The 18156-nt window shown below is 44.5% G+C and overlaps 2 protein-coding genes across 2 annotated transcripts; both read left to right on the top strand.

Moving 5' to 3' along the window:
* Positions 1-1007: 1007 nt before the first annotated feature.
* bckdk (branched chain ketoacid dehydrogenase kinase) lies at positions 1008-13590 on the top strand. Its single transcript, XM_084474486.1, has 11 exons — positions 1008-1384; positions 2274-2342; positions 2564-2674; positions 4468-4515; positions 7160-7279; positions 8369-8467; positions 8735-8808; positions 9810-9938; positions 10667-10756; positions 11537-11692; positions 12249-13590. Exons 1-11 carry the CDS (start codon positions 1154-1156, stop codon positions 12391-12393), a joined length of 1272 nt encoding a protein of 423 aa, XP_084330612.1. The 5' UTR covers positions 1008-1153; the 3' UTR covers positions 12394-13590.
* A 2323-nt stretch (positions 13591-15913) lies between these two features.
* Positions 15914-17613, top strand: alkbh4 (alkB homolog 4, lysine demthylase). Its single transcript, XM_084474488.1, has 3 exons — positions 15914-16031; positions 16503-16691; positions 16853-17613. Exons 1-3 carry the CDS (start codon positions 15915-15917, stop codon positions 17405-17407), a joined length of 861 nt encoding a protein of 286 aa, XP_084330614.1. The 5' UTR covers position 15914; the 3' UTR covers positions 17408-17613.
* Positions 17614-18156: the final 543 nt, after the last annotated feature.

Here is an 18156-nt window from a genome sequence, read left to right as displayed (position 1 = left end):
TGAACACATGGACCCAAAGTGAATACATGCTCTAAATCATGCTGAAACTCATTGAGACCCGAGCATCAGACCTCATTTTTAACTTTTTAAATGCGAATAAGGAGTTTGATATTTTGGATTCTTAGCTGTAAATTAGACCGTGAAAATATTTAAGTGTAATAATAATGCTAACGAGTTTTTCATTAAAAAACTGTTCTAAAGAGTGTACTCGTTTCCTGTTCGCACATCACTAGAACAGGGAGTCAAACAAGACCCACACCGTTTCTCAATACCAAGTACGCGGACTACATACTCGCGGACTTGGAAGTACGTACTTGGCAAGTCCGGACTTTCAAGTACAGACTTCCGAGAACGCGAGTACGCACCTGCGACTGGAACAGCAGCGGACTGGATGATGCATCGTGGGATATTTAACGGTCCCGAGTCCACACGAGTCACCTCCGATGCGTCCTCGGTAGAACGGCCTCATCGAGAACACACACGGGTTTTACGACAGTACTCGCGTACTTTGAATTGGAACAGTGCTTGGGCTACCACTGATGACGTTTAACGCAAGTACACGAGAACACACGAGAACGCGAATTGAGAAACGGCTCCAATGTCCGCAACCGGTGGACCAAAACTCACAGGGCAAACTCGCATACCGGTATTCGTTTTACTGAACTATTCCCTCCGGGATTAATAAAGTTGATATTTATCTTGTCTTCACTTTATAACCTGTATTCACTTTTTCTTTTCGCATTATATATGCTGTGGACGGTGTTGTGTATCACATGTCAGTCCAGTACACACAGTACTAGTGTGTGTCTCTGTAAACAACAAACACAACACAGATCCATGTTCGTGATGACGTCACCCCGCTGCGCTTCACTGTACAGTGGTTCGTCAAGGAAGCTCCAGCCCCGCCCCTCCAGCTCCAGCCCCGCCCCTCCACACATGATTGGCTGAACTGCGATGTCCTTCAGCAGACTCCCTTCCCTACTGGTCAACGCGCATAAAGCCTTTCTGCACCCTCCTGTACCCAGTCTGAGTACTGTACTGAGCGCCGTGCCTTTGTGCACGACTACAACTTGAGCCCCATGGCCTCCTAGACCTTTGATAGACCTTTGATAGAAGAAACAGGACGGTCCTGTTTACACAAAGCTGCCTCACGATGCGTCGGACGGTCATCGGGACGGTGGAGCTGTTGGGCCGGGGTGCCTCTCGGTCCGGCCCGGGGATGAGCAAGCTTCTGCTGCAACCCCTGGCCAAAACAACCGCTCCAGACAGCGTGAGGTTCCGCTCCACGTCCTCCATGCAGGGGTACTCGGAGATGGCGAGGGAAAGGTCCAAGACGGTCACCTCGTTTTACAACCAATCTGCAATTGACATCTCCGCAGAGAAGGTGAGCAGCGCTCCGTGTGCCAGAGTTTGTTCCTGAAGTGAGGACACAGTGGTCAGCATGCTGCTACCTAGCTGTACGAGCTACCGCTAACTGTTAGCAGCAGTGGGTGGATCACAGAGGGGTCACATCCACAGGCAGGGTAGGTGACATCCACCAGCCTCGGCCTGCCACACTCTGCTGCTGTTCTTTCTTATTTAGTTTTTCTGTTATGACAGCCTGCACGAGTTAAGTAGTTAACCTTCTCCATCTATGACATTTCTAAGTGTGTGTGTTCAAAGAGATGGGCAGAACACAATGTATATGCATTATTTTATTATTTATTCAATCCATCTATATGTTAAAGGTGTATATATAGATGTGTCATTTCCGAGACTCCTCCCCCCAACCCTCATTGTCTTAGTCCTCTAGGACGTGTTCTAGGTCCTCTAGGACGTGTTCTAGGTCCTCTAGGGCGTGTTCTAGGGCGTGTTCTAGGTCCTCTAGGGCGTGTTCTAGGTCCTCTAGGGCGTGTTCTAGGTCCTCTAGGACGTGTTCTAGGTCCTCTAGGGCGTGTTCTAGGAGGTGTTCTAGGACGTGTTCTAGGACGTGTATAGGTCCTCTAGGGCGTGTTCTAGGACGTGTTCTAGGACGTGTTCTAGGTCCTCTAGGACGTGTTCTAGGACGTGTTCTAGGGCGTGTTCTAGGACGTGTTCTAGGACGTGTTCTAGGACGTGTTCTAGGTCCTCTAGGACGTGTTCTAGGTCCTCTAGGACGTGTTCTAGGACGTGTTCTAGGTCCTCTAGGACGTGTTCTAGGTCCTCTAGGACGTGTTCTAGGTCCTCTAGGGCGTGTTCTAGGTCCTCTAGGAGGTGTTCTAGGAGGTGTTCCATAACTCGGTCTCTCTCCCCAGGCCTCTGTTCGTCTGATGCCAGCCACACTGTTGTATGCTGGGAAATCACCTGATGGACAACACATCCTGGTAAACCCAGTGCTGCTAAGGTCAACCTACCAAATAACAGATCTGATCCCATACAGATCACACACATAGAGTGTGTGTGTGTGTGTGTGTGTGTGTGTGTGTGTGTGTGTATGTGTGTATGTGTATGTGTGTGTGTGTGTGTGTGTGTGTGTGTGTGTGTGTGTGTGTGTGTGTGTGTGTGTGTGTGTGTGTGTGTGTGTGTGTGTGTGTGTGTGTCACAGAGCAGTGCCAAGTACCTGCACAAGGAGCTGCCAGTGCGCATCGCCCATCGGATCAAAGGTTTCCGCAGTCTGCCCTTTATCATCGGCTGCAACCCCACCATCCTCCAAGTGGTGAGTCTGCCCCTCTCACACGCACACACCCTGCTGATCCCTACTGGCTTGGTTTCAATGAGCTAAAGTTTAGATGGGGATCGACAGGCACTGAATTGGACAATATTTCACACATTAGATTGCTGATCTCAATATTCCACATTTTTTCTTCCTTGATTCAAGGACATCGAGTGGCACTCAGGGAAATATATGTGAACATTGTTGAATGTGTAAACAGGACTAATATGAAATACATCGGCTCTCAATGGAGACCAGGAAGTTAAAAAAAGGGGGAATATTTAACATCAAACATAATTCATCATGGCGGTATGTGTCGCCGTTAGTCTGAAACAACCCAAATATATTAAAGGAATCAATCAGACTTTATGGTAGGCTATAATATAAAACCAAATATATTAAAGGTATCTTAAAGGAATCAATCTGACTTTATGGTAGGCTATAATATAAAACCAAATAGGCAATTCAAGTGTGAGTGCTGTATCATCAGTTGAAGACACAACTTCAAGCAGGGCCATGTTGTAGTGGAAGATACATAGCCCAGCTGTGTTCCTCAGGCAGAACGCCACCGCTAGAGCAGATGTTGACCCAGAGTGTCGTCAGGTCAGCCTGACCTCATGATTGATAACCCATAGAGAGGCACTCATGAGAATAGATGGCATCGTACATCGAGCCAAAGTCAGACTGAACAGTATCTGTATTCACACTACAATACTATCTGATACAAAGAGTCACATTGAACATGTTACTTAATTATGCCCTTTTGTGACATGGAAGCTTCTTGTTGCATAACTAACATTAGTTAAAGCAGTAATAAGCCATATCATTTCGCATTAGCATAGGAGTAAGGATGATGGTTAGGCTTTGGGTTGGTGGGTTAGGGTTAACCTTAACCATATTAAATAATGTATGAAGTACCTTAGTTAAAATGAACCCCATTAGTAAACATGAACACCATTAATCAATTTTTTTATTTTTATTAAGTAGGCTGAAGAATGTTGATGAATGTACCCATATGGTAAAGTGTTACTAATGCACATTGTATCAGTGGGTTGTGATGAGCCCAGACTGCTTGTCTAATATGTATGGTTCAGTAGAAGCCTGTTGGAGTCTATTGAATCTCTGTGATTTAATTGATTTTTTTTCCCCAGGCAGGTGCTCGGTGCAGTATTTATAGTGTAGTAGTTTTTCTGTTGGTAAAATGCCCAGAACTACTGCTGTTGTATCTGTTTGTAGTCTGTGTCTTGTGTTGGGCCTCAGTGCTGCAGGTGAAACCAAGTGTACGTGACCAGTTTTGGGGCTTTGTCAGATTTGTCTTGGGCCAGTGGGCTGGATCATTGTCCTCTCTTCTCACAAACTGCTCTGCTGCTTGCATAACCCACTAAGCGCCTCCTGGATGAACTTTTACCTACTTCTCCTCCTCCCTCCCAGTCCTTATGATGATTGTTGTAAATGGACCCCAAATAGATCTGTTATGAGCAGAGGGGTGTGTGTGTGTGTGTGTGTGTGTGTGTGTGTGTGTGTGTGTGTGTGTGTGTGTGTGTGTGTGTGTGTGTGTGTGTGTGTGTGTGTGTGTGTGTGTGTGTGTGTGTGTGTGTGTGTGTGTGTGTGTGTGTGGCCCCAGGGGTTGTGGAGAAATATGGTATCCCAGGTTCAAAGTAAAGTCATTTCTCAAAATTCCAAGAGAGGGGTCATAATCATGGCCTGATTATGCATGCATCTGGGACATGTGAGGCAACTGACTGCCAATTAGTGGATTGCATTCCAACCTTAACCCCCCTGTCTTCTCTCTACAGCATGAACTCTACATCCGGGCCTACCACATGCTCAGTGACTTTCCCTTGGTGAGATAAACACACACACTCGCACAGGCACACGCACACAGGTAACTTATTAATTGCTGTTAACCTGACTTTTATAAGTACAATGAACTATATATATTAACAATAGTTTCGGGATAGTTTAATTAATAATAATCCATCATATTTGATCTATTATATTTTTAGGGTAAAGCGATTGACTCTCTGTCAAAAAACACCAAAAATAACCGATAAGGGTACCAATAAAGTACCGGATCAATAAGCAGTATTGGTAAGACTAGTATTACCGTAAAAACCTTAATGATACCCATCACTATGAACACAAACACACACCCACACAAACACATTCTGTTGCGTACACCGAAGTAGCAATGTAGAGACATGTTCAAGTTCAGGGCTTTGTGAGGGTGTATTTATAACTGAGTGTAACTGAGTCCTGACACGTGCGGTCGCCATGACTCAGGCCACACGCTGAACTTTGCAGGAGCCAGTCGCTCAAGGGTGTTCGGCACATGGCCCGAGTTGGGACTACCGGGGGAGGCTCGCTGCACTAGTTTCTTTTGTCTCTTCCTTGTTTCTGTTGATCCACAGGGACGTTTGAGGCGTGCGTAACAGCCAAGCATCCTCTGTGAGGTGACCTTTATACTCCTAATATTATTGGACAGTAAGGAGTTATTTTCCTCATGAAAGTGTAGCGATTATCTGACCAATGAGAATGTGGTCGAACAAGTGCATGTCCATCGACCAACCGACCAGGACTTGTCAGCCCTAGATCCTGGACTGTATAGCAAAACAAAGTGTGTCGATCCATCAGCTGTGGCGTGATATCCTGAATATGTCTATGCCTGATAGCTGTCTTCAGCTGGCTTTCCATCCCCACCTCCTCCTTGTTGATGCGTCTTAATGGGGACTGCACAGAGACTTCTTTCCGTTTTATTTTTGTATTATTGCACAACAGACTTGCTTGGCACAACAGACTTGCACAACAGATGTGCTTGTCTGTCTTCCAAACATCTTGCAACTGGTTTCTTCCACATTCTGCTGTTGTGGTATACAGGAGGGGCCAGGCTGACGAGAGTCATTAGTCACGGCGCTATGTTATGGCACGTTCACATAGCAGGGAATTATGGGGTAAACATTTTTGCAACGTCGGAAAGTTCTCATGAACGACACCTCATGACTCTCTGATGATTCTACTTCCGTTCTGCAACTGGGGCCAGATTTTGATAACAGAGTTGCCCAGTTTGTGACATATGGTTTACTAGTGATGCGCATGAACATGGAAGAACATGAACGTTTTACTCAATATAAAAGAATCAACCATCATATCACATACGTTACTATTGATTGACGTTGTAACCGACTCTGTTGGCATCGACTTTGCTTAGTTTTAAACGTTGTGTACTGGTAAACCAGCTCCAGATCAGAGCAAGTGTAGCCTTCCATGAAGTGGCAACACAATGTGCTTCTCATAAATAAAAGCAAAAGGATAGTAGGTGATAGGCTACAAGGAAATAAAGGCGTGCAAACTTGAAAGTTCTGTTTAGTTCTGACTGTTTTTTATCAGATAAAAAACCCTGCTGTGAAGAACTTTTAGATTCCGAACGCAGTGCACATGTGCACAACGGTCAGTGCACATGTGCACAACGGTCAGTGCACATGTGCACAACGGTCAGTGCTCAACGGTCGCTGTCTTGAACACGAGTGAGCATGAGCGTCATCACTGACCAGGCGTCTCGTTGTTACCAGGACCATGACCACGCCTGTAATACCATGACCTAACCACGGGACTGCACAGAGATGGGGCAGGTTGTGTCGGGTTCCACCGTGCGACGTTCCCCAGTGAACCTCCTTTAATACTCGGGAGCCTCTCTAACGCGACACCTGTGTTTTTCTTTATTGAGAGACGGGAGAAGGGTCAGTCTCTTTGTGCTGAGGCTGCATGTTGGACAAGTAACATTAGAAAGTGCCTGAACGCGTCACAATCAGAACATGATCTGCCGTTTTGAGTTGTGATTGGCTGGCTCGATGGATGCATCCAGTGATTGAATGTGGCAGATAACACGGCCCCCTATCACAATGTTCTTTTGTCTTCTCTGATGCAGTCTTTAGTGCGCTGTACTCCTGTTTGAGGCATCACGTGTCGAGTCGTTGACTATTTCGAGTCGACACTCCCTTTACAAACTGTGTCCCGTTATGGAAAATCTAATGCACCTGATTCCAACTGGTGGGTTCTGACAGATAAAACAAATAAAATCCAATAAAACATTTACTTTGTAAATCAGCTAAGCAGGGCTGTGAAGGGCAAATGACGAACAGGAACACAGACGGCCCGGAAGAGGAGCTGCAAAAGGAATGTTGTTGACGTTTAACACGCAGCTTCAACTCCACCACACATTTCCAGACCCTTTTTTAAATGTGCAAACATATACTGCCAACATATCTTTCTGAAGGCAACTTACTTAAACATGTAAATCCAGTTTAAAATACTTCCTTCATTCATACCATTAGCCAGTTGGTTTTGGTTTGCAGAATTTAAATGCAAGCTGTGCACAGACTACTTATTAGCTAAAGCTAATTTAACACATTCATTCATTCCAGGGCCACAGCAAATTGCAACGTGTTCATGCATGGGTTAAACTAGAGGCTGGTGTGTCCCTCTGAACAGATCAAGGACCAGGAGGTGGAGGCCAGCTTCAGTAAGCTGGTGCAGCAGCTGCTGGACGACCACAAGGATGTGGTGACGATGCTGGCAGAGGGCTTCAGGGAGTGTCGTAAACACATCCAGGTAGGGGACCTCCAGGGACCAGAGCCCTGTCCTAAACACATCCAGCTAGGGGACCTCCAGAGCCCTGTCCTAAACACATCCAGGTAGGGGACCTCCAGGGACCAGAGCCCTGTCCTAAACACATCCAGCTAGGGGACCTCCAGAGCCCTGTCCTAAACACATCCAGCTAGGGGACCTCCAGGGACCAGAGCCCTGTCCTAAACACATCCAGCTAGGGGACCTCCAGAGCCCTGTCCTAAACACATCCAGCTAGGGGACCTCCAGGGACCAGAGCCCTGTCCTAAACACATCCATGGGTTGGCTGTTGTAATTTAAAGGAGAAATACAGCAAGAGGAAGAGGAGACTTGTATTTCATAAATTATTTAACAATTTATTTATTTTAAAACCAAATTCGGGAACCAAAACCAAATAACCAAAAGGTTATTTTTAAAAGCATACCATTTCTGTGTAAATGCCTGTACATGCTCGGGCAACTGAAGCACATAACCAAAACAATCCAACGTCACCACCAGCTAGCATCATGGTGGTGGAGCTCAGTGGATCAAAGGTCAGCAGCTTGACGTCCACCTCAGTGTTCGGACCACTGGTGGTGAATTGACGAGCAGGGCTGTGTGCGCAGCGGCGCAGGCTATAGCTAATCTTATGAATATTAACATTGTGTGATTGCTCTACAATGATTACAATGCTACAAACAGAAGTATGTTGAGGCACTCAGTGTGTGGTCGTCTTGCAAAGACTTGTGCGTGAATTGATGTGGGCTGTTTGGACTGGTCCTGAGTAGCAAAAGCAGCAGTTTCATAAAGTAGTCTTATTGAGTAGTCATGCAGAAGACATAGAGGTATGTAGGGTCCCAGATAAGTCATTGACGGCTGCAAACATTTCAGTCAAATGATACAGCTAGTGTCCCCTGTTATCCCAAGAAATGGATCCAAATCGGGGAATGGCCGTTTTACAAGATAGATGGATAGATGACATATGTTTAATAACTTCCAAGAAAGAAGAAAACATTGTTAATGGCTTCCAGTCCCTTTATGGGGAGGCCATCTTGTGGTTGGTAGAGGATGAACCAGTGTGTGTTGCGCCCACAGGACGAGACCATTGTGCGGGGCTTCCTGGACACCACTCTGTGCTCCCGCCTGGGCATCCGCATGCTGGCCACCCACCACCTCTCCCTCCATGAGGACAACGTACGTAGCGGGCGTCTGCCTGTCAGTGCCAATGTGACCTTTTGTTTTCCGTGGGAATTCAGAAGTAATTTTCTGCTATCACCTGCTCTCTAGGGTTTAAACCGTTGTGAAAGCCCTGATGTCATTTTGGTATTTTCCGTTGGGACAACCCTTATGTAACCTTGTTACCGTTGCATGTGGGTGCTTGCTTTAGACGATACTGTTTAAAGCAAATATTTGCTTTTGACTGTAGAACAAGGCTGTAAAGGAATTTTCTTTATCTTCCAGCCGGATTTTGTGGGCATCATATGCAGACGTCTCTCCCCAAAGAAGATCATTGAGAAGTGGGTGGATTTTGCCCGGTGAGTGCTGTGTTTGTTCAGTTATCGCTGGTGACCTTCCGTGCTGTGTAACGCGGTATAATGGTGGTATTATGGCTGTATATGGCTATCATTAGCCTCCTGGAGATAACAGGCGATACGCATGTTGATAAGACTGTGTCACGTTGACCCGTAGCTCTCCTCCCCCGTTGTCGACAGTCGAGACAAGTTAATGAAATAAAGGAAAATGTTTAAGAAAGAACCGTATGGTTGAAATACTTGGCTGGCTGTGAGGCCGGATTTTGGTCGACTTCTTATATTCAGTAGACTTTTCCACCTCAGTGGTGAATCGCATAATGGTGAAGAACCCAAAGTTAGCATGTCTCCATTAACACGCCGTTATATCAAACGTAGACAATGTTGACTCCCTATGGTCGGTCTTCCTCACTGTATTTATTACTAAAATTGATAAGCAACATTGTGAGATTAATCAGACCGATATAAATGTTGTGTTTTAAATAAAGGTTTACATTTCTGATGAATCACTGGCCTGATGGGATAGTGGCACAGACCTCATAATGACGAGTCATGGCTCAGGGCCCACACTAGCACAGAACATAGAAAATAGACAATGTTTCACATCATTTTCAATGTCCGAAATGATGTCAGGGCGAAAAAAATGCTATTGCTGAGGTGCATTTTGTGTTGCTGTAATCAACATGGAATTGAGTCCCTGATATTGTGAAAGAACGTTGGTGGTTCTTTATGTAATCGTAAGACAACATGATAACATGAAGACACTGTTCTTTAATGTGTGACATATGTATTGAAAGGATCTCCTCATTGCCCATATAGTAGCCTGGTGAGGGACTCTCGTGAGTCCCCATTCGGTTAGACATGGATCAGGTAGAGTATCTGTACTCTGTATGCCATCGGCCTCTCTGGTGTGAGTCTACGTTGGCCCCTGAGGGCCGCGCTCCACTGGGGACCTGGCGTAGAGCGGTTAGAGAACGGTTGTGTCTAAAGTCTGCCCCCCCCTCCAGGCGTCTGTGTGAGCACCAGTACGGTAACTCCCCCCGGGTGAGGATCAACGGTCACGTGGCCGCCCGCTTCCCCTTCATCCCCCTGCCCCTGGACTACATCCTGCCCGAGCTGCTCAAGAACGCCATGAGGTGTGTGTGTGTGTGTGTGTGTGTGTGTGTGTGTGTGTGTGTGTGTGTGTGTGTGTGTGTGTGTGTGTGTGTGTGTGTGTGTGTGTGTGTGTGTGTGTGTGTGTGTGTGTGTGTGGATCATTACCTCTGTTGCCGTACTCCAGAAGCCCTTTAACACCACACCGTTGGTCTGTTGCTACGCTCTGCTTGAGGTTTTCATGGTTCCACCTGCATTGTCCTTCAGGGGTCGAGAGATCCTGATATGCACATACAAGTCTCCACAATCTCCCAGAATCGGCCCCATAGCTACCATGGTTGCTTTGGATTGTCGCAAATCATTGTTTGATGATAGAACTTGGAAGGAATTGTAAAAAAAAAAATGACAAAGTGATGCAAAATGCATAATTGTCAGCACCAATTGTAAACTATCTAATGGCACAGGTCCTTTATGTTGTTTAAAGTACATTTTTAACAACGCTTTTCCACAAGCCCAACCTCGATATCATATAGCCTACCAATCTCACTAGAAAGATATCAAAAGTTTTAACCTATAGTAGAATCAGTCCCATACTAAAAACTATCTCTAAATAGAAATTAATCTGCTGAAACCAGTAAACAGTAAACAGTTTAATTCCATTTGCAAATTGTGAACATCATTCATCTTGGTGCCTTTCCTTTATGCACTACAGTACTGGAGTGGTGCTTGTCCTCTCACTAACCCAACGACCTTCACCTGTTTGTCCAAACAGATCCACCATGGAGAGCCACCTGGACACACCGTACAACGTGCCCGACGTCATGGTAACCATTGCCAACAACGATATAGACTTTGTCATCAGGTGAGTTGGGTGAAGAACAGGGAAACTCCCAGACAACTTCCAAAGTGGCCTTTTTGAATTGTCCAGTTACCATAATAGAAATGGATAGGGTTAGAACGGTTTAGAATATCCTAGAAGAACGGATAGAACCAGCAAAGTACAGCAAAAAGACCAAACACATCTTTAGGATGTGGAGGATACAAGATGTTTAGGAAGTTTAGGATTCAAATCTGTGGAAGCCTGAGAGCGGTCGGAGCCACCCCGATTCAGTCTGGGCTTCCAGTCCTAAAGATCGAACATGTTTGATATGTAAAACAGGAGTTAGGGCAGATCCAAATGTGATCCTTTAGTGCTCACCACAGCCTGGCATCTCAGACGAATCGCAAATTGTGAATAGTTTGGAACCTGGGTTCATTTTGGATTTCCACCGGGCGTCTCCAACGGGCGCAGACCGAGATGCCTCTGGACGCCATAGGATAGGCGTGAGGCAGCACTGAGCGACGACAACGTCTGTGAACTAGTGTCTCCATTTAAAACCGTCTCCTGGTGGTGATTGGTCGTTCTATCTCGCACCGGGCAGAAATATTTTATATGGGAGGGAGTCAGAGCTCATCTGCAGATCAAATGAAACACGAGTGCGAGATTCGTCGCGTTACCAGGCTACAATAACCAGCCTGCTCGTCCATGACCTGAATTGATGAGTCAGTTAAATCAGTTAAATGTGTGATGCAGTCTTCTTATAGTCAGCTAAGGGGTCGTCAGTCTTGTTCCCGGCTTCAGTCCGTTCCCTCCTCTCTTCAGGATCTCTGACCGCGGCGGCGGCATCCCCCACGCCAACCAGGACAAGGTGATGGACTACCACTTCAGCACGGCGGAGGAGAGCAACCAGGACCCCCGCATGAGTAGCCTCTTCAACACCATGACCAACAGTGGGCCCCAGTCCGGCCCCATGCATGGGTAACGCACCATGTGGGGTCCTTATGGATCAGAGGATAAGTTCATTAGTGTTGTCAGACTGGTCACTGACATTCTTAGGACAAACAGCTACCTATTAAGTGAATAATATCCCAGAAAGATTAAAAATATTTATATAGGATGGATACATTTATTTTTATTTAATAAGGAAAACCATCCCTAAATCATTCTTATTTTATAGTGATATGGATAGATCCTGGTCCAAATTGTGACTTCAATGCAAGTTTTATAAATGGATCATAACGCCCTATATGGTCACTTGATACTGGCAGATTTGGGTTACCAGGTAACGTCAATCAAACATTCTGACATCACGCCACCCGCTTGCTTCCATAGTACCCCATGAGTCTGTTTTTTCTAAACCCTTTATGACTGTAACACTAGTGAGCCATGTCGGACTTGACCAGAGACACAATTTGAATTGACCATCTTAAAAGTGCAAGAGCATCTTGCAGTGAATGGACACACGTCCCAACACAAATACTAAGTAGCACTACTAACTAAATACAAAGTCCTGATGGAGTCCTGGTCTCCACAGGTTTGGCTTTGGGCTGCCCACGTCCCGGGCCTACGCGGACTACCTGGGGGGGTCCCTCTCCATCCAGTCCATGCAGGGCATCGGCACCGACGTGTACCTCCGCCTGCGCCACATCGACGGGATGGGGGAGAGCTTCCGGGTCTGACGGCCGCCAGCCTTTTGTATTACCCCCCCATGTGGAGTCAGGATGGGCAGTATTTTCGTTTTTTTCCATCCCACGTGGAGTTTTCCCTTTTTTTAGGGCGGGAGGGGTTAGATGGTTTTTCAAGCTATGATGGAAGTGGAGTCGTCTTGTTTTTGCTGTTCATTACCAGTCACACACCTGCATACCCCCCTTGAAGGATATTTGGAGACGATTGAAGCCACTGAAGAAGCTAGACTAAAGCATGTGCATTAGTGGGGAGGTATTGCCATTCATAAAGCGCCAGGGACAGGGGGGGGGGGGAGAGAGAGGAGGAGGAGAGAGTTGAAAAGGACTTATATTCATGAGGTTTTGAATGCAGTTGGCGGGAAATAATCTTGCTTTTTACACTCCAATAGACCTATGATGATTATTATTGTTATTAATATAATTACTTTGTTTTGGGCACAAATACAGCTGCAGTATCTGTGCTCCATGTTTAAATCCTTATGAATTCTAACCCTTCTTTGTGTAGTCACATGTTTTTTAACACTCCAAAGTGTTTGTTGTTTCTCTTTTAGTGTGTTTGTGCTGTGTGAAGACTTTTCCCAACCCGCAATTGAGACAATATTTTTCTACTGTTTAGTGGAAGGGGGGGGGGGGGGGGAATTTTCCATTTGGATGACTGAAGACCAGTTTGAAGACAAAAGTAGATGACAGCAACCATACTCAAACTCACCCATCTCAAATCATTTCTTTTTCTTTTTTTTTTTCACCACACCAGATGAAACGGCAGAAGTAAATGCTGAAGCGCAAAAATGAATTATTAATATCAGACTGTTCCTGGATGGAGTATTGTGTTGGATTAGTGGTAGTCGTGGTATTACTATAGTAGTAATAGTAGTGTTGTTGGCAAGGTCTCAAGTGAGCAGAGAGGTGGTCAGTTGCCTTACCGTGTGATACTGGTTCTACCAACTGTATACAGCTGTCCGCATAACCGTGTATTTCTGTTGCCTTTCAATGTTGTCATTTCTTTGTTTTGTTCTACATTGACAGATTTCTCTTGACATTTCAAGTGCTTTTCAACAATCAAGTTGTTTTTTTTTACCTTCCAGAGAACAATGTAGACACTCAAATGTATGGCTTATTTATAGTAGAAGAGCTACTTGGAGATTATTAACAAATATATTTCAAATAAAAAAGTTTTTGTTGTGGTTTGCACTCCCATCCAAGTAAGATCTGCACTGTATTGCATTCTGGGGGGGGGGGGGGGCTGAATACGAATGGGATGAACCTCCTTAACAAAATATAAGAACATATAAAGAAACAGGTCTGATTAGCTAAAGGCCATTTGCCTTAGTGATCATCTGACTATAGTGCATGTTGCGGGACCATGAACCCCAGGGAAACAATTGGATCATGGCATGATGATCATGATTGGCATTTGAAACCATTTCTGCTCACAAGATATGGCAATGCTTTTCAATAATCTAATGTGACTAAGAGTCACCAGGGACTTCATATGAACAGTGTTTAAGTGAGTCGAATATAACAATGACGAGGAAATGCATGAATTATCAGACACGCCTTAAAACAAGGTTATTTAGTGGAAATTGTTTTCCATGCGACTAACAAATTGTACAGTAGGCCTATATTAAATGTACTTTTAAAAGTGAACAGCAAATGACTCCGGGGGCCTCTACGAATAGTCAAATCTCCTAACCCTTATGCTTCCTTTACTTAACCTTTGTGGAAAACGTCATCGGGTCAAGGAGAGATGAAAAGGTGCTTCCTTTCGAACATACGAAAAGACAGCGCTGTTAAAAATTAATTCGACTCCACTTTTCCTAACCGCGTCATTGCGCGACGGCGGGTATTGCTGACCTCGAGCGTCTCTAGTGTGAAACTAGTGGGACTACAAGAAGCGCTCTTTTGATCCATGCGTTCTTGTCGTATTGATTTAATCAGGTTATCGCCAACAGTGAGAATCGCTTAGGGCGGACTTGGCCAACGGGAATATTTTAGGCCACTTGAATCCCAATTCACGTGGAAAAAAAGAGGCTAAACTTATGTTGAAATAACTGCCCCCCAGTAGGCCTAGTCTTTCTTAAATGTGAAGTTGGCATTTTATTTTCTTATGGTGTATATTGTGTGCTTACTAACCAGCAATAAATTAATTAATTTCGATTCAAATAATTATGTTTCTGAAATTGGTATTATTATACATTTTATTTTCTTCTCTTCTCTTCTTCTGCTTTACCGCGTCTCTCATGCGTCGGTAAACTTCACCTGCTTTAGCATAGGTGGATATTGGTATCCCACAATCATTTACTGCGACAATATTTAAAGAAACAGGCCACCGACGAAGTTTACCAACTCTACGCGTTGACGCATGAGAGACGCGGTAAAGCAGAAGAAGAGAAGAGAAGAAAATACAATTGATAATAATAATGGATACCAATTCCAGAAACATAATTATTTGAATCGCAATGAATTCATTTATTGCTGGTTAGTTAGCACATAATATACACCATAAGAAAAGAAAACGCCAACTTCACATTTAAGAAAGACTACTGGGGGCAGTTATCTGAACATGAACATAAGCGGCATGTGGGGACGTACAGGTACCCCCGGGGGTAAGGGGTACAGGTACCCCCGGGGGTAAGGGGTACAGGTACCCCCGGGGGTATGGGGGCCGTTTATAAACCTTTGCTGCTTAAAAACGTGCTTCAGCTTGTTCCAGATTTAACTTGAGCTTTGATTCATTGTTCCCACATTTAGCAAATAAACACCCTCCAAACGAAATATAAAATTAGAATTATATGTTAAATCCTAAATCTAAACGCTAGATATTATATCTAAATCCATACAACGGAAACGCTAATAAAGGGTTTAAAGGGTGTGATTCTCTGGTGTTTTAGGGCTTCAGATTTGTATTTGGTTCCGGATGTAAAAATCCCATTCATTTTCTCTATAGAGGTTTGGATTAAAAGCCATAATGTCGTAACCATCCAAAGTATACTTACCGCTCAGTGTAGATCACATTCATCATGTCATCCTCATATGTGTTTCTCAGCAGTATCCCATTTATGTCCGATTGTTACAAATATCTGATTCTCTGCATGTGGTTGAATGGACTAATTTACAGTTTATGCTACTAACTGTAGAACTTCACATGACAAAAAACATAGCTGCACCTACTTTCAAATATAGGCAATGTGTGATGGAAACCAAACATTTATTTAGTTATGTTGCAGTTTGAATACTGAGAAGTAACCGAATGTCTAGGGACTAGGGCTATATATTGTTTTTTGTAATACTTTACTACTGTACTACTTAAGTATTTGTCCATGGTGCCAGTGAATAAGAGGCTTATGCCTCTTAATGGGGTTTAAATTATTAAATGAAGCGAGGCCATTGATGACCACATGGGTCATCAATGGCCTCGCTCCACCGCTCTGCTGTGAACGAAGAAGATGCACGTGGAGGAAGTGACGCACAAGGTAAATACGGAAGTTCAATCAGCCAGACTGAGAGAAAATATCATGTCCGCAACAGACACCAATGATCATGTCAGCAAATGTGTCTGTAAAGGCATCCGAAGTTGTCTGTTATGTGAGAGACTGAAGGAGGAATATCTATTAAACGGGAACGAAGCGAAGGTATATGTTTATATAAAATAATAAAGCTTAACCTAAGACGGAGGGAGTTATCTATAATGCTGGCAATAAGCATTCCTTCTGACATTCAGCAGTTCATAAGCCACCATGTGGATATCTCTACGCTATGTGGCACCTATTTTCGGCTTAAATCACTCTTTATGATGTATCCATCCTATTTTGTGCACATCTTTTTATGTTTGGGCCTTTAACTGTGAACAACAGTGACATTGCAGTTGTTTAACGTGAACATTAATTTATTTTTATAGGGCCCTAACCACAGTGATAGTCTCAAGTTAAACAAACAAAGCCTTTATTTAATGTCAATGACATGATTGTAGAATGTCCCTGATTGCGAGGCAGACCACCCTGTTCTACCAATAGTCTACTTTATTATGTCATTCTAGTTCTGACACATGTTCCCGAGCACCTGTTTTTCCTTCTGTGTCATCTAAGCGTGTATCGCCCTTCCAGGTTAAACTGCATTTCTGCTACGATCCTGTGCTGAAATCAGCAGTATGTGAGGATGGAAAGCTTCCATCCTTCCCCTTTCCAGGTGTCCTCCTCTGGGAGGACTTCCTGTCCAAACAGGAGGAGGAGGAGCTCGTACGCGAGATGGACAAAAACATCTGGTGCCCGTCCCAGTCGGGGCGCAAAAAACAGGTTGTGTTTTACAATCAATCAGCGGCGCTCTGTACGCCTTTTAATCACATTCTGGCACCACACCAATATATATAACGATATAATAATCTATAACAATAAATATATTTATAATATATATTCAAAGAAAACCAACTAACCTAAACTACATTTACTGTTATCAGGACTTTGGGCCAAAGGTGAACTTCAAGAAGCGCAAGGTGCGTCTGGGCGGTTTCCAGGGCCTGCCAGCCATCAGCCGGGCTCTGGTGGAGAGGATGGTTCAGCAGCCCGTCCTGGAGGGCTTTCAGCCTGTGGAGCAATGCAACCTGGACTACCACCCCGGGCGAGGCTCCTCCATAGACCCGCACCTGGACGACTCGTGGCTGTGGGGCGAGCGCCTGGTGACGGTCAACATGCTCTCGGACAGCGTGCTCACCATGTCCCTCCCAGCCGTGCAGGCACTAGAACTCAGACTAGGGAGCAAGGAAAACATCAAGGATGAGGACGACCTGGAGGTACAGGTGGCCATCCGTCTCCCTCGCAGATCGTTGCTGGTGCTGTACGGCGAGGCCCGCCACAAATGGAAACATGCCATTCACAGGAGTGACGTCCCGGCGCGCCGGCTGTGCAGCACGTACCGAGAGCTGTCGACTGAGTTCCTGCCCGGGGGGCCGCAGGCGGCGGTCGGGCTGCAGCTGCTGGACGTGGCCCTGAGCTTCAGCCACTCTGCCAGTTGAAGGGATGCTGGCTACGGTTTTAAACTTTTGAACTGCCACTCGAGCACTCTGCTCCTTTTCGTTTCTTCATGAGTTACATGTACACTGGCCTTTGTGGAGCCAACACTGAAGATAAAGACTTGTTTCTAAAAGATAACGTTCATCACAACAGTACTAAAGGGACCTAATCATTTAATCTTGACTCACTTCATCTCACCAATGGTCAAATTATTCAATGCAAAATACTGCAATACCATTACAAAAAAATGACAATAAACAATAACAAAAATGTATTGTTTCCAATGTCTGTTTGACCTTTTAAGACATCAAAAGGTTGTGTGATACTGATACATGTTAGGTGTGCCGGTTTGACTTCATAAACTTTATCAACAAACTGTTGAATGTGCAAGCAAGGCATAATTGCACTATTTTAGCCATAATGAAAATGAACTACTAATATTTGTATAAGAGTTATTCACTCAACTTCAACAAGCTCATCAGTCCAGTCCTGAAATAAACATTATTATTTCATGAGAGAATCATAAATCGGAATATCAATTATATTATCGAATATCGGTCATATTATACAAATTAAACCATTTATGATGTTACAAATGGTCAATCCCATCATAGACGTTTATCACAGATGTAAAATGGGATAATTGGAGATGTTTGATTTAATTTTTAATTAAACTAAAATCACAGTCAAAACCCCATATTTTGTGGTTATCCCTATTGTTAAGGAGCGGCATTAATTTATTAGATTGTTT

This window comes from Micromesistius poutassou (assembly GCF_964030765.1).
Source record: "Micromesistius poutassou genome assembly, chromosome: 10".
Lineage (NCBI taxonomy): Eukaryota > Metazoa > Chordata > Actinopteri > Gadiformes > Gadidae > Micromesistius > Micromesistius poutassou.
This window is presented reverse-complemented; position numbering and strand designations above follow the sequence as displayed.